This window comes from Myripristis murdjan, chromosome 14 (assembly GCF_902150065.1).
Source record: "Myripristis murdjan chromosome 14, fMyrMur1.1, whole genome shotgun sequence".
Taxonomy (NCBI): Eukaryota; Metazoa; Chordata; class Actinopteri; order Holocentriformes; family Holocentridae; genus Myripristis; species Myripristis murdjan.
Genome location: NC_043993.1, coordinates 26,964,195 through 26,990,736, shown reverse-complemented (window position 1 = coordinate 26,990,736; position 26,542 = coordinate 26,964,195). Strand labels below are relative to the sequence as shown.

The following is a 26,542-nucleotide window of genomic DNA, read 5'->3' as shown; positions in this document are numbered from 1 at the left end:
TTAACGGTTGTATGCTACTAACTAGATAACCTGCTGAGTTTGCAGTTATTTACTGGGCTACAGGACACTCTAATCCAGGATCTGGTCATCATCCATGTTTTGGCTGCTTGGTGCTTACTGGTCAACAAGAACAAGGATGCAATGGGAACTGCAGACCTCACCAAAAACAAAACAAAACAAAACAAAACAAAAAAACGTCATTTTGGTCCTCTGTTTATTCCTAAAACATAGTTTAGGGTCATAAAGGATCATTAATGCATGCCTCTTGCACTCCCAGTGCATTTCTGCCTTCATACTGTCTGACACTAGCTCAGACAATAGATTTCAGTTGAATAAATCACCATGTAAAGAAGGCCAGTAGTGCGGACAACAGTCAGTACGTTTACATGCACACTAATTTAATAATGAAAATCATAATATTTTGATATGGGTCATATAAACAGCATTTTCCATTTAGATATTCCTAATAAGGCTTTTTTTTTCTAAAGCATTTTCCAACTATGACATGGGGTATGCCGATATTATCCAGGTTTTAGGAGCATCCTTTGGACATGTATACAGTACATTCGGACCACAGTTTGCGACACATGACCTCTTGGATTTTTATTGGTCAGCTCGGTGTGTTGTCGAGAAAACAGCCAGCCAACAGTTGGTGAGTTGGGTGACACATTTCCAGTCAGAAGGAGAAACACACCTAGTTTTAAATGTTATGAAAGACTTGGATATAAACAGGTTTTATGCTCAAATATCGCAACGGCAGCCTTTTCAAAGAGGTGGCTTGAGGGAATAACAGAGGGAGGCCGTGTTGGCACAGCTGAACAGGTCGCAGTCTGCACGGCTGCATGTAAATGGAAATATTAACAGAATATTCATCTTCATTAGCCATGTAAACAGCTTAGTAGGGATATTGTCTTTTTCATGATACGGGCAAAAAACGGAATATTTTGTGCATGTAAACGTAGTCAGGTTTCAACAGTGGGTACCATACTGCCTCCTCAAGTGACATTCAGATGTCTAAACTTTACGAAAAAAAAAAACGCACTCCCAGCCAGTCCCAATCAAAACGAGGTTCAAATATGGGATGGGGGAACAAGATATATATGTACCCTTTTCTGATTGGTGGGAATAACCTCTTCCTTTGACATAGGAACCAATCATTTATTTGTAAATGTTTGAAAATGTCCTCAAATGCAGGTTCTGGTCACAACAGTTGTCATCATCACTCTACTTATTTCATCTTGACGTCTTAATAAACATGTAGCACAATAAATTATCCAAAAAAAAAACAAAAACATTGCCAATATGAAGCAGGGTGAAAGCCTTCAGATTTATCCTGGAGTTCGATTTTGTTCCACCAGCTAACTTCACTGCACTTGACTCTACCTGCATCCCTTGCAGCTGAGTGATTTCACCAGAAGATTAGCCATAAGAGGAAAAAAAAAAAAAAAAAACATTAACATCAGCAAAAGATACATCAGGCGGAGAGAATGTGCGGCTAAATGATCGGAGCAGCCAGCGTTACAGCTTCCCCTGTCCACCCCTATCTCTGCATCTCACTCGCACAACATCTACATGAGGGGGAAGGAGCATTAAAAACACTTCTCCTAAGGATAAAAAAGCGAGAAGGTCTGACAGCAGTAAATTGGCTATTTCCTCCCAAGAGCCCTTTTCCAGACTTTTCCCTGCATGCTGAGCCATTTGAATTCTGCTATTATTGCTTATGTTGCTTTTCTCTGCTCGTCATCGCTACAATGGAATTTGATCTCATTGCTTTTGCCCGTGGTTGAATTCTCAGCCACTCACCCGGGTAGAAATAACACCAAGTGGCTTTGCTCACAAAAGAAGCAGAACTGAGTGACGGCTGCACTTTGCCGGACACGAGCTGATGAAAAGAGCCGATGGTTGAAAAAGTTACATCTCTCAAACATAATGTGACAACATTCTGGTGCATCTTTTGCAATGAGTGCTTCAAAAGAAAAGTGTGGTGTTTTCTTTTTCTTTTTTTTATTTTAAATGGCACACAGCAGATTTAAGTGCAGTGCAGTTTCTTATTAACTTTCTGTAAAGTGGATTATCTCACTCAACCATAATGCGAAAAAAAAAAAAAAAAAGGAGCGAAACAGCCGACGGGGGCAACAGAGAAAAAGGATGTGACATGAGTCATGAAATAGAAATCAAAAGCCAAATTCAGGCGTTGTTGCAGTGGAGATGACTGGTTGTGTTTTTCAGGAGCATGTATAGTGAATGTGGCCTTGGGCAGTGTGCTTCTTGTTAAAAGACGGGGTGTAGTTAGCGTGAGGCTGGCCCTACATAGATTATTTGTGCAAACAGCACTTCTGGATTCAGCTCAAGTTGTTCAGCTCCTTCTCTGTGAGATGATGACGTGACAGATCAGACTACGGATACACAACAGCTCTTGAGGAGGCAGTAAGAAGAGAAACAACCGATAAAGTAAAAACAGGCTACCAACAAAGAAAGGTACTGTGGTGAAACCAAAGAAAAAGAAAAAGAAATGAGCCGTGGTTAAGCGAGAGCATTTCCATTTCTTCTTTGCAATTGTCCTCCGTGGTGGATCGTGAGCGCTGCGATGGAGGTGAAGGTGGTCGCGGGAGTGGAGTGAGAGAGCGCAGGATGGGATGAAGGCCTCAGAAGCCCCAGCGCTCCCAGCTCAGCGTCAGAGCAGGCAACAGCAGTAGTGGTGGCATGGGCACGGTGAGGCTCGCCGCCCCCCGCTGACTCCCTCTAGCCCCCGATTCCATGTCAGAGTCCTTCTCCGAATACGGTGGGATGACATTAAACTCCTGGCTTTCCTCTTCCTCCTCCTCCTTCTCCTCTTCCTCTTCCTCTTCCTCGCTGTCTTCCATCTGAAAATGAAGGAATACAGGTACCAAAATGTGAAGCTGGAGCCAAGACAGTCAATACACCAAGGCTATTATAGTTCGCATTGTTCATTCGTTTTTATTTAGTTGCAACCTTTTGTTGTCAATTTCAGCTTTGTAGTCATTTGTTCATTTGTTTTTAAAGCTGATTTTCTAGTTTAGTTTTTATTTTTTGAAAATGCTTCTTTATAGTTTAGTTTTTACTAGTTTCAGAGTTAGTTTTAGTCTTTTTTGTGATATGGGGTATTTGTCAGAGGCGAGATTCAAAAAGATCAGATAAAGTATTGCATAATAAAAACTCAACAAAACATCATACCATTTTTTAAAAAAAAAAAAATGTGTTCACTCAAGACAGATGAACAACACCAAAGAGAAAACAGACAAAAACTAAAGACATTTTATAATACAAGTTTATAGTTTTAGAATCACACAATACAGTGTCAGTTAGTTATCATTTTTTATTGAGCCTTGTTTTTCTTTATTGCAGTTAATGAAAATGTTTTTTCACATTTTGTTTTCGTTAGCAATAAGAACCTTGCAATAGTCTAATCTGTGATCTCAGCATGAGAGTGCACTGAAAATGGACACTGTAGGAAGTGGGAGTTTCTGTTTATTTTCTGCTTCAAGGTTATTAGCACTCCTGTGAAACCAAGCTCATTTGGGTGTAAAAGCTCACAAATTTTAAAGACATGTCCAAGAAACTCAGAAAGTAAGGCTTGCATTCATTTTTTATGAAATGGATCCAGAAAGCACATCTTCACTACATCAGTTTCAGAGCTTCCTCTAATTCTAGCACTGGAGGAGTTGCAGCACTGGAGGAGTTGCTTTTCTTCTGTTTCCGTTTCTTCTTTTTCTTGTGCTCTAAAAGTATCCAGGTCCCAAACTATAAAAGGTACAGTTTCCAAAGTTTGTAGACAGGTTGGAAAATCTTATCCATTACTTAAATAAAAGAAAAAAATATACCAATTGTCCTGATGGCGGCGCTATAATAACGAACCTTATGTTTTGGCCTGTAATTTTTGAACCATAAGTCTCAGAAAAATATGATTTTCCATTTTTTTTTCACTATATCTGGACCAAGCCTGGAAAAAAGTAGTTGTTCTGATTTCTGATATGCAATACCATTTCCCCAAAATTTGCTTTTACAAATTTGAAGGCGAAGCTAATTTTATGGAACTTGCCATAACTCATGAACACGTTAAGATACTGTATCAATGTGAAATTTCACTTTATCTGTATCTTGTAATAGCTATATCTCTAAACCAGCTCATTCAAATGCTACTAAAATTGACACAGACATTCTTGACACTTGGATATCACGTTTCAAATGGTGTCAAGTGTCTTTCGGTATTTTGTACTGTATGCACATTTTCTATTTCAACAAATATTTGATCAAATGTCACCAAAATCTCCTGATATCAGCAGAATGTTGTGTGATTTTACTTGGAAATGTATCCCCAGCCGTTAAACTGTATTTTTTTTTTTTACAGTTTAAACTGGCATAATGCTCCTGTTTGGCCAGTGTCATTGTGTTCCCTCAAGATGTGAGAAGGCATGTGACACACCATGTCCTCAGTGACTCAGCGTAAGTCACCACACCTGAGGATACAAAGGTCCTGGGTTCAAATCCTCCCACCCCCCTGTCCCTTGGGAACAATGTCATTTTTATTGTACCCATCCTACATGTGGGCTGACACTGTGATTTGAAACTGAAATTCCTAGGCTATTTTTTTTTTTTTTTAAGATTATTTGGGGGCATTTCTGCTTTATTACACAGTCACAGCGGAGAGAGGCAGGAAAGACGGGGCAGGGAAAGGGGGACGACATGCAACAAAGGGTCTGGGCCCGATTCAGTCGCAGGCCGCTGCAACGAGGACTAAGACTTGAGAGTGAGCCTTTTCACTCGACCAACAGGGAAAACGTGGCATACGCACATAATTTATCAGTGCATCAAGCCTATGATGAGAACCGTGTAGACTTGACCATCAGATTTCATGCTTATTCCACTTTTTTTTTTATCAGTTGAGTTTGTTGACCCTCGGCAGTTTTCCACAGCGCACCCTTAAGGTCGGCGCCATTGCAGCAAGACGATTATCTGTCCTCCAGATTTTATGGAAATTGCAAACAGACAGACAAACGTGAAGATAGTTCCAGTGTGCATCAAACCTGTGAGTGCACATTTCCGTCACGTTTTCCTCTTAACAAATCTACTGGAAGTATTTTCAAAGCGTTCTCAAATCAAATGAAAAGGTTGCATCATGGCAACTATTGTTGGTTGCTGTTACTGCTGACACTACAATGTGTCGGCGCATTTCAGAATGATGTATAATAATGAGGCGATCCAAATGTAGCACCTTTAAATAAATTTTCAAGCGATATCTGGATATTAAATGTGAGGCTTATCAGTGGGAGGGTTTTGGTGCTGTAAAGGATTGTAGGATTGGATAGGAGAAGAGGAGATACGGAATGAGGAGGATTAGGACGGTGAGAAAATGGGGAATATGGGGCAGATGGGTGTGCATAAATGAATATTAACACAAGAGGGTTGATTCTAATGCTGCAAACACCTACGGCTAATCCTCATCCACAATGAGAGGTAGGGGTAGAGGAGGGAGGGAGAGAGCGGGGTTATACAGGGAGATACTGGTCCTATTCACGGCCACAGTGATACAGTATACTGCCTGTGACTGTGTGTGTGTGTGTGTGTAGTGAGTTAGACATGTGAGGAGTGTCTCTTAGGAGATTTGAGAATCAGGCCAGTGGCTGCTGCTCACAGAATAAGAGTCGGATGGCAGGACTGATGTGCTGCATTAAGAGTAAATATCTGATACACCAATCAATTCTTAATCCAGCTTGAGACGTTTATATAACAATAATGATATGGCGAGACAATAAAAAGAGGGAGAGTGCTTACGCTGTTGAAGTCAGGGATAGTGTTAACGCTGACGTGGACCTTCTGGTAGACCCGTGGGGAGGGTTGGGAGGCTGGCATGGGTGTATTTTCCACAGGAGGGGGTGCGGAGCTTCCCATGGAGCTGATGGCACTGCCTGAAACAAATCAGCAGGAGCCATCATCATTAGGTTCACATCATTATTCATCCTCGCAGCACCATCGAAATTTATCAGTCGCTTTTAGAACCGCGTCGAGAGCGACCGCCGCTGTAAAACTGGCGATGTAAAGTGCCTTCACGTCTAAAATCACGAGCACGTTGACAGCGAGCACACCGGCCTTGGACTGACACTCTGGTTAATGGAAGGATCATTTACATTAGCTTTTATTTTTTGGAATATTTTTGAACTAAGTCATTCTTTTACAAAGTAAGGCAATTGTTTTTACTTATTATATATATTAAAATTATTCAAGTATTATTCAATTAAAATTACTTATAAACAGTATTATTATTTACCATGTTTTTGGTCATGAATGTGTAATTAACTGTTACCCTTACAAAAATGTCACATGTGAAATACACCTTTTCACATGTGAAAATTTAAATTTCACGTGAAAATTTAAATTTCACATGTGAAAATTTAAATTTCACATGTGAACAAACCATTTTCACATGTGAAAAGAAAATAATGTCATGTGAACTTTCCACAACTTTTCACATGTGATTTTCAGATTTCACATGTCTAAAGGAAACTATGTCACATGTGAACTAGATATTTTCACATGTGATTTGCTTTTTTCTGAAATTTTGCACATGTGATAGGAAAACTGCAATTAGCATTTTTACATGTGAACGGATTAACATGAAATCACATGTGGCTTCAGTACACATGTTGCTTTTTCACATGTGGAATGATAATAACAAGGTTTCAGACCACATGTGGAGAAACCAATGTGAAAGTCACATATGAAAAAAATAAATAATGTGTGGTTGTAGATTATATGTGCTCCAATTAATATTTATTATATAAAAAAAATAATATTTTTTGGAGTAATTTTTTAACCAAATCATTCTCTTCCTAAGACTTAAGTTTTTCACTGAAGCCTTCCATAGATCAAATATAAAATGATTTATTATCATTATTTTTTATTTTTAGTTATAAATGTATAACTCTAACCATCTCTGTTAGCTAACACTAGCTAGTTAGCTTTTTGAAAACACCTGGTGGGCGTCGTGATATGCGAACAGGCTCTGGGGCGGAGTAATACTGCTGTGTTCCACGCCCAAAATAGTTCCGAAATGTATTGTCAGTTTGAGTTGAGAACATGGCATCATCTGTACAAAAAATGTATTGTATTCTGCGGAATGGATTACATATTTTTGTGTTTTGTTGTGGCTCCCGTTCTTGTCTGCTAGCATTGAGAGTTAGCTGAGGAGCTAATAGTCAAAGAAATAAAATGGTTATGGGCATTTTCAGTTTATTTGAGCGTAACTGTGGCAATTATGCGCTATATTTTACCCCAGTCTCTTTGTTATTCTGTCTTCAGCCTACATTATAACAGTAACAATTAACTTTGCCCACAGCCTTTTTGGGTGAATGAGGGGAAGCTGAAGAAAAGTGAATACGTAAGTAAAAACGGGATGAACTCAGAGTGCTGAGTCATTTTATGCCTCTGTTCATTTTCATGTTGGTCTGCAGGGGTTTTGGTCCAGAATCCCTTTTGGAGGCAGCTTGATTGTGTTGATTCACACATTAACCTTCTTTTGGTTCAATTAGAAGAGCAGAATTTAGTCCCATTCTTTTGGCATTGCATGGCAAATGATTTAACTGAGTAATTTTAATTCTACTTTTTTTTTTCTACACCAGTAATTTTATGTCTGCTTTAGAATAATTTCAGCAAAGTGGCAGGCCTTCCTGAGGTTATTGACTCCACCCTTGCTGGGCTGGCAGCCATTCCACAACATGCTACGCTTGTCAGGTTTTGAGGAAGGATTGACTCAAACTTGGAAGGGAATTGTCCCCTGCCATTCATTTATTTATTTATTTGAAAAGTCTGGTTTAACCGATCAGCCCTCCTGCCACTGATGACCTACTTGATTTGAAAGTTGTACGAATGCAGACTGTGAAAAAATATAATTTCAGAAGCAAATCAGTGTGATTAAAATAATCACCTTCAACATCTCCTCTGTCATTATTTTGACAAGGGAAGGCCTGCAGCTAAACACACCGTGTTACATCATGATGAACGGTATCTGAATATTTTATATATCTACCACACATTAGGTTATTGGATTAATTCCTTTCAGTACTACTGTGTGTGAGCAATAACTTTTTGACTGACAAGATGAAACATATTAGTCATAATCAGGTAAATATTAATTGCCAGATTATTCCAAGTTCATGTTTTTGTGTTATCCTAAACAGTTTCAGAAAAAAACAACACAGAAAACATGAGAAAAATGTATCGTAATAACAATAACAACAATGAAAATCAGTGAAATCATGACTGGAGATGTGAAAGGCTCCATAAACGGCTGCATAGCATGTGCCTGCATGATCATCTGAGCACTGCGAGCCCTGGAGGCATCCCACACGTACAACTATTGGTCCGTGACATTCCCACAGTTAAACCAAGTAAACGAAGAAATATTACATAATTCACGTGAGAATAGGCAAGAACAAGCAAGCCGAACATGTTCGCCTGCGTGGGATGTGACCAGCTTTCCCTACAGGAGAGGATCTAAAGATGCCATTGGTCGAATTTGTCAACATCAATATATGTGTGAAATTCATTGTGACACTTTGGAGTAATTATCGTCCACAAATGAGACCATGGTTAAGACAAATGACAGCCTCCATCTCTTGTCAGTGATGCTGTTGTTTCTCAGAAATAAGAAGCCCTGTTGCTTCAGGTCAGAAAGGATCTTTACCTCTAAAGCCAAAGGTCACCATGATGTTTCCATCGGTCTTTCTCATGTGCCGTCGTGACAAAGCTTCAGCTACATTTGTCCTGGAAGAACGGCACCGCTCTTAAATGTGTTGCACTGTCAACAATCTCCCTTTGTGCCATTAATCAGTCCAGCGAAATCTGCAGCACAGAGCTCCACGGAGGCTACGCGTTTTCTCAGCAATAGTTTTGTCCAGTCTAATTTCTCAAACTTTATGTCGCCTTCAAGCGGTGAGAGGGTGCAGCATCGCGCCTCTGGCCAACTACTTGGTGCTACCGAAAGGTCACCGCAAAGAGAAGAGGGCCTGGCAGCTCTTTTTGCCAGTGTTTCACCATCACCACCCAGATTGTCACAGTATAGATCTCATACACATTCAGAATTAGAAACAAACTTATGGAACTAGATGTAATCCACAAATTAGAGGTCAGTAGGTGAATATATCTCGTGCGGAGTAACTCCATGAGTCTCAAAATAGACTGACAGCACTCAGTCTATTTTCTGCAGTCATACAAGTGACAGCGGCTTTACTCACGCAGACAGAGATTGTTGCTAAACATGTCCAGGATGCGCTGACAGCCCTGCCACTCGTTCCCACTGCCTTCACAGGTGCACCACTGGGACACCTCCATGCTGCTGTTGCTCACATAGTTGGGGGTCATGATGGTGCCTGGTTTAGAAACACACACACACACACACACACACACACACACACAAAAACAGGCGCCTTAGTGATATTGTAGCTGTGCTTCGGTTGAGAAAGTTTCAGGCACTTAAATCCTTTAGCAGAATAATAACTCTTCAGCACACACACCTACATAGAGCATCAGGAGTTAAGCTACAATATTAGTTGCTGCAGGGGTCCAATGTCAACATTCAGTTTTTCCCCAAGTCTTGATATTGATAATTGTGAATACAGAAAATTAGTTTTCTGTCTGGGACACGAAAATGAAATATTATTACCTGGATCTGCTGACAGAGGTTTTGGGGGAGAACATAATAAGTTGTTTTTAAAAGTAGCGCTCCTGATCTTCAGAGCAGCAAATTTGGCCATATAAGAACCCCTGTAGATACATTTTGTGCTAAAAATGAAAATTGTATGAGCCAAATATCACCTTGAGGCGCCGATTGATGACTACCAAGACGGAATCCTTTGAGCCGCTCTGACTGTCTATTACTTTTTACTTGAGCTATTCCCACTTTCAATCTCCTCCAGCCCGTTAGCTTCTTTCTCTCCAACTCACCTATGAGTCCAGCATAGGCCTTCAGGCACATGGCTCGGCTCTCTCGCATACAGCCAGAGGCAGAGAGACGGGAGGGCTGGCAGTTGTGTTGGAAATCAGCAAACCGAGATCTGGCACATGCACAGAGAGTGAGAGAGAGAAAGAGAAAGAGGGAAAGAGAGAGAGAGAAAGAGAGGGAGAGAGAGAGACAGAAGAAAAAACCTTTTTATGTGTCAGCACCGGGTGCAGTGTTTTGACAATTTCGTTTTTGGTGTTCCAAGACCTAGCAGAAAGGAAACAAACCCTCGATTATAAGCGGAACCGCATCGTGATGGCTGCGCACTTACATTAAGACCATATTTCTCCTTCTCAATACACCATTTTCATTTTCTAGCCCATATGCTTATAAATAATCAACAAGCAATGCTGGCCACCCTGGGGACCCTTAGTCACCACCGCTCTCTTGTTTTCTGTTTGAAACCTAATCTAAAAATCATTCTCCTATCACATGCACAAACACCGCCACGCCGGCCTAGATAGTACTATCGCACTCTGTGCCCACGGACGTAGTTTTCACAAAGCAATTTTACTTGTTTGCAATTATTGGTATTAGGAGCTGAGAATAATAGCCTCAGTGATGGTGGTGACAGTGGCTCCCCAGGGCAGCTAATCTCAAAGGTTGACTGCCTCTGAACTCCCAGGGAGGAGCGCGCACTAAAAAAGGTTAAAATATTCTACCAAAGTCAAATACTGCTCAAAAGCCGGATAGTAATATTTCACACACACCAAATGGTTACCCTCTGTGACCAGACATACCACGGCGGCACTGCATTTATATCAAATATTTTTCCGTAAAGAACACTCGGGGAGCTGCAATGGAACTTAAATGCAGAGGTGTGTTTGTAATTTGCGTCCAGCAGACTGGAATAAAAACTATTTTATAGCCCAGAAATACAAAACACCTGTGGCCTATCCTTAGCTCTTTATCACCAATGTGAAATATTATACCAAGGTTGCACCCTAGGTATTTATATTTACAAATGCAGGTGAGCATAAAAAACTATTTTGATACAGCTCTTTCCCCATGATTCAACAGAGGTACATTCTCCTCATGCAAATTACAAGCCATAGATACTGAATAGCAAAATATATATATATATGCCTAAATTTCACAATAAACATGCATTTGCTAACCTAACATAAATAATAAATAATAATTAGATGAGAATGGATACAATGATGCAATGAATCAATTATCAAAATCAGATCAACAAACTGACATAGCTTGCTTTGAAATTGAAGCCAAGATAAGGATTTTTTTTTTTAATATAATTATAAGCAATTTCATTGATATGATCATATCAATTCATATGATATTGACATGTTTTTTCTCAGACCTTTTCAATGGAAGCCCCTGTTAGTTGTGCATATGAACAGAGGATCTTCTGAAACATGCCAGCTGCTCTTCATTCTGCTCCTCAGAGTCTGTCATTAACACAGCGGGGTAACACAGCACTACCTGAGCACTTTCCCATTATCAAGAACCGCTGTAATTATTTACGCGCAAATCATACAAAATGAATCCTATACCTAGACATGCACAGGTGATGAGTGACAGAGGGGCATATCCCCGAAATGACCCGAATCCTCAATGACAGCTTGTGCCTCTACACAGCAAATCTGAGGATTCAAATGAGCAGTATTCAAGTTTGGCCTGATGCTGTTGGTAGAGAAAAAGGTCATGCAGTCAGCGAAATCAGCAGGGTTCTTCCTTCAGGTGTCATGAATGTGCACAGCAAATCTGAAAAGATTCAAATAAATGGCATTCGAGTCCTAGTGTGCACAGCCATGATCTGCAGTGGCGGACGCAGAGGCGGTCGCGGGCGAATCCGGCGACCTGTCGTTTCAGGAATAACAATAAGCAGACAAAATCATAGCTACTACACACAGAAATAAGTTTGCCTCAGAGAAGCCGGCACCATTCATTACCATGAGGAGGCATTTAAATGTCAAAACAAAAATAGTCACTTTCACTTAATATTCTGTTGATTGACTCCACTTTTGGGGGGTTCTAAGAGTCCTAACATGCCAGATGTCACTGGGCTAATGTCACTAGATCTATGGGATTTTTTTGTGGTGCTCTACGGTATTTGTAGCACATTTTCTGGTACTCTGTGGTACTGTGTCCCTCTATGTGGTACTTTCTATGACCACCACATTTCTATACAATGTGCATGATGGACCCAAACAACACGCTCACCTACACAGCTCATCCCTGGAGCAGTAGATCTGCAGGCTGAGGCAGTTCGGTTTGCCCGTTCTTTCCTCTCCTCTGATATTCTCCTCATAGGAACACGACGGGACGATGGTCTTTCTGCGGCGCTCCCCGCACAGGGTTTCCGAGCAGGGGCAGAAGAGCAGGGCGAAGCTGTACTCCTCTGGCACGCGCTCCAAGAAACGCCGCAGCGCTCGGTGGCATTTCTGGCGGTTACAGCTGTTGTCAGAGACTGTGGCTGGCTTGGTGCAGGCCACAACGTACTCTGAGCGCAGAGAGCCGCATTTCTCAAAGAGCCCGCAGTCCTGGGCTGCCTTCAGACACTGGTTTTGGCCATCCCCAGAAAGAGAGGAAGCTGGGTCAGGAAGAAAATGGAGTGATGCGTCACCGGGGCAGACAGTTATTTGGACAGCAAACATTCAAATATTGACACTGTAGCTGTAACCAGATGTTTTGTGAAGGGAGTCGTACCTGCCATGATGGAGGCCATGCGTGACATCTCGAGGTTTCTCACTAAGTTTAACTCCAGTTCTTCATACGGTGACACTTCGTATTCATCATACGCTGAACAAACACATAGAGATTGTTTTATCATACGTATTACAGAAATGTTAAACACACACACATGCACACATACGCACAAGTCACCTGCAAATCTGACAGTCCAGTACACCCTGAGGCAGTGTTCCTCTCTGCGCGAGCCACGCTGACACTTGCAGACCTGAAGGGGGCGGTACTGCTGCAAGGAATTCTGGGCCTCCAGGCACTCCCAGCGGGCGTCTGGGCCGAGGGGTGACACGGCCTCTTCGGCGGCACAGTACTCTAGCAGCCTGTAGAGCACCATGCAGGCCTGCTCCTGGATGCAGTCCTGCTCTGCCACCAGACAGTCTAAGGATGTAGAGGCTAACACGCTACCTGGATGAGAGGTGGATCATGGAGAGAATGGAGATGTAAATAGAAAAACCTGCTCAAAACATTATTACTCATGTAGTGTGCCTAATGCCTAGCAGTTGGGTATAAAGAGATCCAACCATCCAGTATCTGTCAGTAACAATTAAGCTGATTAACCTGAAATTAAACCCACAGAGTACTCGACTGATCTGCAGATGGCTTTGGCAGGTTACTTATCCAAGACAAAAATAAAACATACAAACAAATGTGCTTCCTATAAGTAACTAACAGTGAACTTCAGTGGTTATCCACATATATTCAGCTATATAAAGCAGAATTCCTCAGTAACAGAGGCAATACAACCCAAACTTATCGCATCTGGACTGCCACCAGCAGGCAAAGCCATATCCATATAAGTTGTATACATTGTAGTACAGTGGATTCACTTCTAAAGGCTTATATTTTGCAGAACAAACCATATTACATTTGTTTTTCTGACCTCACTCTACAAACACTTTTGGATAAGTGAGCTCAACGTGGTGAATTTATAGAAATTATACGCTCCCTTGCTGCCTTCATGGTGTATTCATATTTAAATCCTGGTCAGGTCAGGGCCTGCCCTATCTTGCTCTTTTCATTCATGCTTTTTGTATTCTGTTATGAGTCCCATACTCCTGTTATAACAATATGCTAATGAGCCCGCTCGCTTATTGACCTGCTCATCATGGAGAACGTTACATGAATTTGGCCAAGCAAGTTTTCTTTCAGCTGCATTTCCATAAAACAATTTTCATGAAGTTGTAATTTATTTATTTATTTATTTATCTATTTTTTGTGCAAAATCATTGCTTGCCCTATTATTATTTTATAAGGACACATGTACAGCTGGAGGCAAAGCCCTTTCCGACAGCATTGGCTTCATGTGGTGCAAGCTTTCCGCCAAAGTCAGAGATTCAGATGCTGTCTCAGTACTTCCAGGACAAAGACCCATTGGTTTGGCAAAGCACCACAGTGTACCTTAATTCATACCAAAATGACAATACTTTCACTTCCACCTTTATAGCATGAATCCAACTCTGGATCACTGTGACTGGGTGAACAAATACAAATATCTGGCCACTATGAGAACATTTTTCCCCTTTTGTTCACTCAATGGGGCTGAAGCAGATTTTTTTTTTCTGACACATGTAGCAGCACCAAATGTTCCTGTTTGTTACAGCAGCCACGGACAGTCATCTATTTTTTTTTTTTTTTTTAAAGGATTCATGCTATTACGCTATACAACAGTTGTTCAATACAAATGTGTCACGTAACCCCAAAACAATAATAACATAATAAAAAGAATAATTTCGCCACACAACTAATACATTATTACACAGAAAAAACAGTCATATAAGTCCATAATAATTAGATATCGAGAATGTTGCAACTGGTAATGTTCCCTCTAAATTAAGTGGAAGTGACAACCAGCAAAATATCATTTCATAATATTGACTGTTGCTTATGAAAAAACAGAAATGCTATAAGGCACAAGACACAGCCTGAGGGAGATAGAATGATACAATGAAGCCTGTCTTTGTAATGAAGCACTTTGATGAAGCGTTTCAGGAAATTAATTTCCTCAAATGTGACACATTATTGTCCCTACAAATTACAGCTTATGCACAGTGACTTCAGGATGAGAAATAAACAGCTTGGGTAGGCAATATGCCCTTGCTTTATCTCATTAAGCTGTAATGTCCTGTCAATTTTTTTAACCTCAGGAAAGGGATAGGCTGACAAACAACCTTAAAAATGTGTTTTGTATAGCTGCAATTATATGAAGTAAATATTCAACTTAATGCGCACCTGTTAAAAAAAGATCTGTATCCATTTTTAATTTTTTTCTCTATACATTAACATACCCGTAACGCAGGCTCATACTCATTCAAATGCACACTGCTTTGTGCTTAAATGCTCACATACTTCAATTAAGCTCATGCTGACCGGCAGGACAAAGTATCTGAAATCAAATTCTGGAGCTGTGTGTTTGCAATCCGAGGAGCCACATGAGGTCCACATCTCACTTTGGCATGAGACACATCATAAACAGAGGATACGCTTCATCGCCGCTGCAGGAAAACTGCCAAGGCTACTGCACAGACTGCATGTTGAGATGTGGAAAAAAAAAAAAAAAAAAAAACCTTCACTACTATGATGATTCATACACATGGTCATAACACCCAAAGCAGGCAAGGTTACATTAATTAAGGTTACATTACATTAATGAGTCCTTGAATGACCACACAAAACAATTGAAATAACTGTAACATGCAGGGCTCCTGTTTTCTGAAGCACAAAATAACACAGTTTGTTTAGATGTCAGGATGACCGGAATAGATGAAGTATCATCCCAGTGGATCACGTCATAAATGGTCAGTACTTAGACAATAATAATCAAGTATTACCACAGAAGAGTTGAACATTCTGTGTTTGGCCTGTTCAATTGAAACAGGCTATATATTATATAATTTTTTGGGCAGCGAACAGTTTGTTCATTATTCTCTACTCCGCAGTGGATGTTCCCCCAGGCTCACCATGACAAAGAGAGCGACTATGAGCATTTCTAGTTTCAGAGAGCCTGTCCTTGCACACTCTCTCTCTCTCTCTCTCACACACACACGTTCAGACAGCCACTCAATATACAGTAGGGTACAGAGCAGCTCTGTGAGCAGACAGGTCATAATTATGGCGATAACATGAGTGTTCTTTATTGTCCAGATGATGAAGAGCCACCACTGGGTGGTTTGACATACAACAAAGTGAAGGTCTCGATTAAGAGAATGCTCCGTCTGAGTCTATGGTGTGTGTGCAGAGGAAAATAAGAAGGGAAATCAAAACCAAAAAAAAAAAAAAAAATTGAGGCAAGAGAAAGATATGAATTACTGTGATATGCCAGCCATAATACACTCTATTGATTTCTCACTGGGGTGATTAATGGATTTTGTGAAGCAAAGCTGATGGAGGTTAACGCCATAAACGGCCACCACACACACCGCATATCAACATTCACAGCGAGTGAACTGGTTAGGCACATTTCCCCTCCTTCCGTTCAGACGCTGGTTGGTTGAGAGGGGTAGCAGAGCCTCCAGATTGTTGGCCGGTGATTTGACTTGAGAGGAGAACATGGCAGCAGAGTGTGATTCTAATGTGTGTGGGGATTGTGACAGAAGGGACATCTTGGAAGGGACTCACAGGAAGAGAGGGCAGCCAGGAGTGAGCAAAAGTGACACAGGACAAACACGCCCACAACTGCCAAGATGGCTATTTATAGTTACACCTGCAATAAAGCCTGTGACTCCAGACTGGACAGGGCAAAAATGAATGCCTTTACATGAACATCAGTAGTCCGAATATGAGTGTTATCCCAGCTGAGGTCTTAGCTGGTTCAGGGCGATACATGAAACAGCCAGTGACCAGTCTTTTCATTTACCTGTGTACACTGAGGTAGTCTAAAGGCCTATTCACACCAAATTTGTATTTTTAGCTTGAAAAAACATGCACAACAAGATTTTAACAACACCTTCTCACCCAGTCCGAAATATTGCATTGCAAAGAACTGTCTTTTTTTTTTTTTTGTCAGAGGCCCAAAGAAAGCTCACGTTTTTGTAAATTGAGTCTAAAGGGTCCTTCTCATTTACATAAATTGAACATCAGCAATTTTGCATAATGCACCTTCAATGTATAATTACCCAGACGCACCCTGCATTGGCCTATTCTGACACACCTCAGTCTAGTTTCTACTATCTACTATTTGTGCTGTTCACCAATCTCAACAATAGATGAAACATGATTTTTAAATGCCAAAAAATAATGATTAATACTGTATCAGCAAATGCCATATGGCATATTGTCATATATCGCATTTTCACATTCAGGATATCGTCTTGGTTATTGCCAACAAGATACAGTGTTTGCAGGCACCAGCTCATAAAGAGATTTTTTTGAATACCTTTTAAATACAGTAACTGGAAAATCAATGTGCAAGTAGACACTCGCTGAGAAAACCACTTTTAAGAGACATAACTGTCATCTTCACATTTAATCAAAAACATTAACCCTTTACTGTTGCAACAGCTGGCCAGCAGGCCCTGCAGACATACTGTCTTTAGGAGGCCATACTCAGATTAGTTTTAAAGCTAGAGTGATGATACTGGTATCCTAAGGAAGGTTGTCAGCAAGGGGGCTAAATATCGCTCCAAATATAAAATAAATTTGGAGAGGGATCCGGTATTCAACATCTCAAGATATCTGAATGAAAATGGGTTCTATGGGCACCCACGGGTCTCTCCTTTGCAGATATGCCCAGCTTATGCTGATCCCATGAAGTTTGGGGCAAACAACATGTAGTACAAATGTTTTCTTTCTAAAATGGTGCATTACTACATATGAACAACTACAGCCAGACAATAGAGCACACAGTTACAGGTTGAGAGGGCCTCTGTTGCCCAACAAGGTTATCTGCTAATGAAGAGTTCACTGCTTAAATGTTTTTTCTTTTTTAAATCGATGTTACAGTGATGTACATTTATAAACGCCCCCATCCACTCTGACTCAGCTGTTACCTGCATGATCCAGTGCAGTTCTCCTTCCCTTCTTTCTGTTTTTAGCTGTGAAGCCTCTCTATAGCTGTAGGTGAAACACCCTCACTCATTCACAGGGTCATGTGTGCTTCTCCGTAATTATTTCTGCCAGGCAGTAGCCATGAGGGGATCGTGTATTTGGTTGGGTGTGTGTGTCTGTGCGAGGTTAGCTGCGGACAGACACAAACACAAACTACTGGGTCTATCAGCCTAATAGTTTTTGTGCACAGTTATGACTGTATGATGAAGAACCTCTCATGGTTGCAGTGATTCAAAACCTTTGAAAATGTTCGTTCTAGCTACCTCCACTCCCTCCATTCATTGTCTAGCTCACTCAAACACCGCTGCTCTCTCTATCTCTTTTTACATACTACTGGAACTATAAGCCTAATATTTTTATATCCTGTTGTTGTTGTGTTTGCTCTGATCTTGGCTGAAAAAATCCAGGACATGTACTGTGTTTTTTTTGTTTTGTTTTTTTTTTTAAATGAAAGACTCTCCTAATGAAGAAAGCCAACAGAACACAGAGCAGACACACACACAAGCACTGTAAAAAGTGTCAGAGGCTGTTGTACTCGGCAAGCACAAAGCAAGGGTTAAAATCACGGCTGTAAAAAATGGCGCCTGACAAAAAGCCATTACTGTTTGATACATGAGTGGACTAATTTGACTAATCTTCAAGGTTCTTTAGATGATGGAAAAACACACACAGCAACAGGCTGAAGGAACCTTTTAGTTCCTTGGAACTTAGTACCTGGAAGTAAAAGTGCCTAACCCCTATCCCTGCCTTTAGGTACAGAGACAAGGTGGGGCAGTTACAGGCTGGGTGTGTGTGTGTATGTGAAAGAGAGAGAGACAGAGAGGGAGAGAGAGAGAGAGAGAGAGAGACCATACTATTCATTTTAAATTTTGCTGTTTCAATTTGTGTTCTTTTTTAAACACAGGCTCTTTTGAAAGACTTCTGCCAGAGAACCAGAAATGGCTCATGAGCCGCAGATTCCAGACCACTGGTATAATGTGAGTAATAAACTGAAACACATTCAGAGAGAACAAGAACTAGAGAGCACTAGAGAGGTATATTTACGGTATTATTTTCTATACGGCACGGTATTGTATTTGAATCATACAGTAATTTATATCATAATTTGAAGTGTTTGCCAATACAGTTGGCTGCTGAGTCTCTACACGTGGGGTAGGGATGTAGTCCAGAAAAGGGGCGATACACCTGGCAGACATTTGCTCTCTACTGAGTGCACTCTTCTAGTTCAAATGTAAAATGTGTGTGTACCTTACTGTAGCATAATTGAATGTGTAAGTGGAGTGGTGTGGTTCCTGGTTCCCCCTAGAGAGCGTGCTGAAGCGTCCTTGAGCAAGACACTGAACCCCTCACTGCTCCTGATGGGCAGCTTAGCACCTTGGGTGGCAGCCTCTGCCATCAGTGTGTGAGTGTGTGTGTGAATGGGTGGATGTGAGGCAAAGATTGTAGAGCACTTTGAGTGGTTGGTTGACTATAAATGTGCTATAGAAATGCAGTCCATTTACCTTTTCCATACCAACCTTGCCTTCCTGACAGTTTCACTAATTTGAAGGTCTGTATTCATGCTCACTTTGCCTTTTCAACCCAAGCTATTACAGTTTATTTTCAAAAAGCCTATGACAATGTCCAAACTTAGGAGATCTGAATGCAAGCTGTGCCTGCCAGAAAATAAATTACCAGAACATATACAATATGTGTCAAACACAATGTGTGGGCTACAGAACATGGCTGCAAATAAAGACTGGGGCTTTATGTCTGTGATACTGTGTGTCCTTGTTGTCTAATGGACAGAAGTGTTTCCTCAGAAAACAGACAGCGTTTGTGTTGGCCCAAGGGACTGTTGCTCCTGGTGAGTTTTGCATTCTTTCCACCAATCTGCTCATCTTCCCCTTTGTTTCCCATTACACTCATAGTTCCTTACAGAAAGAAACACTTTTGATGTATCATCCTTTGGAGATTCAATTTTATCCATATAATAAGATGAAAATGTTTTTTTGTTTCTTGATATAACTTACATATTTACGACAGCATATTAGGGCCTTTGTAGGAGAAAAAAATTACAGAGCCAATGGAGGGAGTTTTTGAGGGTTTTTTTTCTCATAAATTTGTAATTTTTTTTCTTGTGAATTTACGACTTTAATCTTGGAAATTGTGAGTTTTTTTCTCAGAATTATTTCCTCCCCTCCTTCTCTGGCTCTGTATTTTTTTTCTCCCTAAAATGGCCCCAACACACCATCGTACTTATTTCTGAAACTAACTTTTTTTTTTTTTTTTTTAACTGTCATGACTGCTACCAAGGAATTAATTATCTAGAAAATTTAAAAAAATATATCTGAAATGTGGGTAATCTGTGCCATTATTCAATTTCTGGTAACAATTATGTCCTTCTTTCTCTTTAGATGCTATTTCAAGGTACAGTGAGGCGACTTTTCATTCTACTCACCATATTTTCATCAAATGAAATTACTTTTGAGGTTTTGGAATCATTCAGTGTACACTTTCAGACTTAAATGATATTGAAAAGCAGCAAAAGGAAACCAGTCATGAATGTGCATGAATATGGCTACCAAATGTCTTAGCTATGGAACATTTAACCACATGAGGTAGTTTCTGTCAAAGTTAAAATGAACCTCTCCTCTTGTCATAAGCACTGGTATTTTGCTTCAAGTTTTCCTTCTTTTCTTAGGGTATTATTTTGACACCTGAGCTCTTCCTCGTCTCTCCAAATATTTTGCTCACAACTTCATAAAGCAAGAAAAAAAAAAGCTTCGGCTCATCCAGATAACTACACTGGTACTCTTGATAAATAAGTGTTTCATCTGCTCTCTCATCATCAATATCTCATAAACTTCCAAAAGTTTCTTCACTGCTTCAGCATGGGACTCTCCCCTTTCAGCTCTCGTCTTGGCAACTCTTTCCTCCTCAGTCCCTCTACGATACACTACGATACATTATTCCCTTCATGATGTTGACTTTCTTGCCTCTGAATTAACCAGCCAACCGGCCGACCAGCCAGCAACTCTCTGCGCTGCATACATCTTTTCCACATCTCTCCATAAATAGGCCCCGTGCCTTTCCACACACAAGCATTGCCCTCACTGCTGACAGTAGTATCAGGTAACATGTCGGTGCAGAATACACACATACAGCCTTCCTCAATAACTAGGACAATCCAAATACATCCTCTGTGGAAATTCGCCATCAAAGAACAACACCAACTCAATTCCTTTCTTCGCTCCCTAACTAGCAGCCCTCTACCTTCCCGAAAGCGGCAACTTCCTTTAATCTTTCAACATTGGCCGAGACAGGTACCTGGCTAATCACCTCTCTACTCAGAGCTGTAGGTGTAACAAAGTTTCACAGGTCCTGATTCACTAAACCTGTGTTGTGCGCACAAATTATGCATGTGTTTGCTCGTCAGTTTGTGCAAGCTAATAGGACTGAGTCTTATTCGCTGTGGGGGCGGCTTGTACTTTTGACTTTTGCACTCCATAAACTCTGGAGTAAATGGGAGTATGTGGCCTCCTGCAAGATGCACACTTGATTTCAGAAAATAATCAAATCAAAATGTGTCCACCTTCATATTACAGCATATGCATTGTGACTCGGGATAAACAATATGGTTAAAAAAAAATCATATTGCAATTATTTTGACAGATATTGCAATTGCAATAGGATTGTCAATTTTAATGGGAATGTTATTTTGTGCATCATCATTTTTGTTTTCACTGAAAAACTATTAAAATGATGCTGATGTAATTTTTGCTGGGGTATGTACCAAACAAACATGTTCTATTACATCTGGAGAATATGATTTGTAGGTCAGGGCCTCTCTGCAGTACCACAACACTGCATTTAAAAAAGTATATATTCTCACACCTTACCTCTCTCAAAATTGTGCAGCTCCAGCCTTTTGGATATTGTGCTTGGCCATACTGCAATTTTGATAATATCTTGATTGATTGTTCAACATTAATTGTGACTTAAACTTTAAAAGAATATTCCACCATTTTGGGGAAAATACGTTGTTGGATACCATTTTCACCATTGTACATCCAGTGGTTTGGTTTTTAGTGGTAGTATTTCATGTTAGCTTAGCATAAAGAATTGAGGTCTATGGGAGTCATTAGCCTAACCCCGTCAAAGTGAAAAAATAAACCTTACAGCAGCACCAAAACTGTCTTAAACCAAACTACTGGATGTACAGAGGTGAAACTTGTATCTAACATCTTGTCTCGGCCTGGGTAAGTCAGAAAAAGGGTAATTAGCCAAAGTATTCATTTAAGTGACTTTGTAAACTCTTTTCCTTATGGACCAAAAAACTGTAATACACCTCAAACAGAATTTTATCTGCTGAGTCACAAAATCATGAAGGAAATTATATGGCGCATCACTGCTGCTGAATAATTGGAATGGTATTTAAAGCGATTTGATGACTCTTAGCAAACAAGATGAGTCTTTCCATTTATATGCAGGATGCACGTAGGTTGCCAAGAGACCATGTGATGTTCTGAGTTTACCAGATGCCCCATGCATCCAGTGTCTGTGCAGACAGAGCTCGACTTATTGAGCTGTGCATCTGACTCGCAGAGCCGGATCACATAGCCAACATCCCTCCTGCGTTACTCCAGGTAACACGCTGCCCTGCTTCAGGTGCGTCGTCAGCCAGGAAATGCTGCAGGAAGATTTCCCACCTTTGTCTCCTGCTGCCTGGCACGCCGCTTAATGGCAACAAACCAAAGAATATCTTGGCCAGACTCTGACACACAGAGATGCATAAGCAAGGGCAGACTTCATCACGCTGTGGGTTTTCCAAATATCACTAGCGCCGTCACCTGAATCATGCATGTGAGCATCAGGGTGCAGATTTATAGCAACTGGTATGTAATGCAGATGTAGCCATAACATATTTGTGCCAGTTGTCAGAGCACTGACAGGCTGGCTTGTCAGTGACTTTATTAAGCAATTGTCATCAAGAAACTCATCTTTTGATAACATTTTTTTTTTTTTAGATTAAAATTGTTTCAGTGAATTATTAAATGCAAAATGTGGCAGATAAAGTAAATCATTTCACATTGTGTTAACTGGACTATATTTTAGTATGTTTTCATGTAATTGATGTCCTCAGGGCATGTCGCCAATTTAATCTTTGTGTGATGCTGTCCTAAGCAAAAACCGAGCTGTAGGAATGCAATGTTTAAAGACAAGAGATGAATATGAGAAAGGTCCAGTTCCCAATGGGCAGCCAAGGTTTTGAATGAACCTGTGTGGAGGTGAAGACACACCCAGAATCCTCTAAGCAGTCCAAATTTGAATAGAGAACATCTCAAGCATGTGGTTTTTCAATCCATGTAAGTAAATGAGCAAACTCTGAATTGCACCCTGAGAATTTTATGACAATCCCGCTGCGGCACAAACATGCCACCCAAGCAAAGACACCAAACAGCCTCCCTCCATCACCAGGTGCAGGTCTCGTCTGCAGCGGGTCTTGAGGACTAATCCACAAAGGCCTGGCAGCGTCAGTTCAAGGTCAGGTCAAACGTCACCCAACAATAGCCGAGTTTCCATTTATTTATCTGGCAAAGGTGTTTCCACATTCATAGTGACCTCATACATTCGATTTTCTCAGTGTCTTAGAGTTCTAGGGATATCCAAAAGAAACTGATAGTGTGTTTTTCAGTTTTTCTTTAAAAAAAAAAAATAGATGGAGTTTGTGGATTGTTTGCCTATGTCTTTAGCAGGCTGTGGCAAAGAATTAACCACTGATCCCAAGTCCTGAAAAAAAGTCTATAGCATAAGAGTGGCCATGACCTTTAAAGCTTTAAAAACAACACACAGATGCAGTCCTCTTGTTTTGACTTAAGTTATACTATGACACTCAATCCGGAGGACAAACATTAGGCCAAAAAGAAACATGAAAAATGTCATTGGTCAGACTTTTAGCCCTGACCTCCATGAAGTGTTACTGATGACAGATATGTTGGGGAGGCTGGGGTCTACCTCTGAAGTTCCCACTGCCAAGGTTTAGAAAATGAAGTCCACAAGGTCAGCAGAAGTATTGCATTTCAAAAATAACATCACAAGCATAGAAATGGGATAGGATATAGAATAGGAGTTTAGTGAGGCTATTTCCAGACAAGATTTAGGCCTGTGCAAAGAGCCACCGTAAGGCTGATACTAATACATGATTAGGCTAAATCTGGACCTGGAAAATCACCATTTAGAAACACTGCAGCTCAACCAGAGATTCCTGACTTTAGTCCACATCCAGGCATGTTGGCTATGCAGAAGACACGTTCAGTGGATATGTTTTTTTTTTTTTTTTTTTTTTTTTTGTCAGTGGCATTCAATTTGCATCATTTAAATCATGTCTTGTACAGTTATAATGGCAGAATTCACAGTTATGACTACCTCTGCCTTTTTCTAAATAGATGGAAGTAACGTGTTTGGTAATGACTCAGACCAACATGAAATCACATTTGCAAATACTTTTTACATTCACAGTAGGGCTGGACAACATGAACAAAAAATAAAATCACATTTTTGTTCAAACATTTCATGATTCACAATTTTAATCTAGATTTTTCTTGTTTTTCAGTAATTACCACTACTAACTGATGGGAATTTTTGCAGGCATGATGATGATGATGATGATGATGATGATGATGATGATGATGATGATGATGATGAAGATGGACATGCTTTTCTGAGCATGCACGTTCTGTGTACATGAGTACACAGCCCTCAGCACCTACTATATTATAACTTAGATAGACAAAAACTCAATTTTATGATTTAGCCATTTTTTTGCATTGATTTAAAACATAAAACTGAATTAGTCAATTTGTTTGATTTTTTGCCCAGCCCTAATTCAAAACAAAGTATTTATCATCTTAAGATACCACAGCCTTACCTGGCATTTGCCTGCATGCAGTGAACCCCACCCATCTGGTACCACAAGCACATTGCTTGTACTGCAAACTGCTAACAATTATTTCCACGTATTACTTAGCCCAGCTCTGCAGTGTCCAGCACAGTCCAGGGAACTTGTGCAAGAGTATTACATGTGAAGACTAGATCACTGTGACTGAAAATTAGTGGATGGAGGTCCATAATAACACATGACCTGAGCCAGTGGAAATGACCACAAAGACAATATCTATATAAAACCACATTCAAATAATTAAAAATATTATCTGCCCCTGCTTGAGCACTGAAGAAAACTACAAATGATGCCCTCATTTTTACATCCGCAACCACAGATAACCATACTTTGAGCTTTGCTGGGAGATGTGAGTGGTTCAGTCGGAGTCAGACAGACTTCACAGCAGTTACAGTCACACAGTAGCCCTGGTTCACTGCCTGACAACATGGATAAAGGGCACAAAGACATGCTTCACCAGCTCACTGTCATTGTTTTTATAGAGAATATGGAAAATCAATGTATGTCCTTTCTTTTCTTTTGCCAGTTAATGCACTGATGGCAGATTAATGAGCACTGGATGAGAGTTCCCTCAAATTTGCATTTTTGCCAACATAACTCTTTGGTAATCTTTCATCCTAGCAACTTCACATGCAAAATGTAAATGCAGACTTCTAGAGTAATTTCCCAGTGCAGTAGCCAAACTGCTTTACTGTAGAAGAGACTATCATTTAATTTTTCCATTGTTATATGTTATCCCCACGGTCAAGGAGAGCCCAATCAATATCTGAGACACCAGTAACTGTACTTGGCAAGTGACCAAGCCAGACACAACAAAACCAGACTCAAATCTATGATGTCATCCAGACTTAAAATCTAAAGCTGCTCCTTAGATAATGAAATGGAGACTTATACTCAGTCTTACCATGAAGGCTTATTATATCACCCAAAAGTATTGTTTTGTTATCACGGCTTAATCAGAACATGTACACAAATTCAAAACAATCTCTATATGTTTAAACTCCTTTCATTTTTTCCTATTTTGTGACACTCTTTCTTAGGTTACACAGGATCCTGTGTGGCAAAATTCACAAGTCATCAGTTTATGATTTAGTTAAGAAGCAAAATAAAAATAAGAATACTAGCTCCCGTTGCAGTGGATCTTCAATTATAGAACTGTCAGCCACAAAAACTGCTCAGGTGACTATTGGGCCAATAACAAAACTATAAGACAATATGGGTTACAGTGGACCAGTGATCACACAAGTGAAAGAAATATCTTGGATGCTGCATGCCTCTCATACAACCTTATCCAAAAGGCATTCAGACAAACTGAAGTTATTTTTCCTTTGGGAGTGCAAAGTCGGAGCAACAGAACAATAGACTTTATAAATAGACAACATAGATGGATTAATTGAAGCGCAACATGAGAGGAGATCCAGAAAGCCACAAATGAGAGAGGCGCAGCTCACCATGAGAGAAGACATTCAGGAGAAGTCCAATGATCATCATGATGTCCGGTGACATTGGAGAGTTGGGGATTGGGGAAACTCGCACCCGGCTCGCTGAGGCTCAGTGACCCGCCGCCTGCGACATCCAGCCGCCTCTGCGCTGCAGGACTGACTGAGAGATCGGATGGCTCTAGTGCACAAAGTTGGCAAAACTGAACCGTGGACAGATGTGGAGCGATTCAAGTTCTCGCGATTTCTGTCGTCCCATCTATTTTTCGGATCCCAGTCCGATTGATCTCTCGCAAACGCATTAATCGGAATTAATCCCCCAAAAAGTTTCTTAGCAGCTGGCAGGTGAGCGCCGGAGCGAGTCAGTGCCGTGTCGCATTTGCACTTGAGTTCTGG

At 40.5% G+C, this 26,542-nt stretch overlaps 1 protein-coding gene across 1 annotated transcript; it reads right to left on the bottom strand.

The window, feature by feature from the left end:
- Positions 1-2,507: 2,507 nt before the first annotated feature.
- Positions 2,508-26,212, bottom strand: LOC115371485 (GDNF family receptor alpha-4-like). The gene is made up of 8 exons (XM_030068893.1): positions 26,159-26,212; positions 12,863-13,129; positions 12,686-12,778; positions 12,200-12,569; positions 9,961-10,070; positions 9,252-9,386; positions 5,794-5,927; positions 2,508-2,864 (listed from the first exon to the last, which is right to left on the bottom strand). Exons 1-8 carry the CDS (start codon positions 26,196-26,198, stop codon positions 2,646-2,648), a joined length of 1,368 nt encoding a protein of 455 aa, XP_029924753.1. The 5' UTR covers positions 26,199-26,212; the 3' UTR covers positions 2,508-2,645.
- Positions 26,213-26,542: the final 330 nt, after the last annotated feature.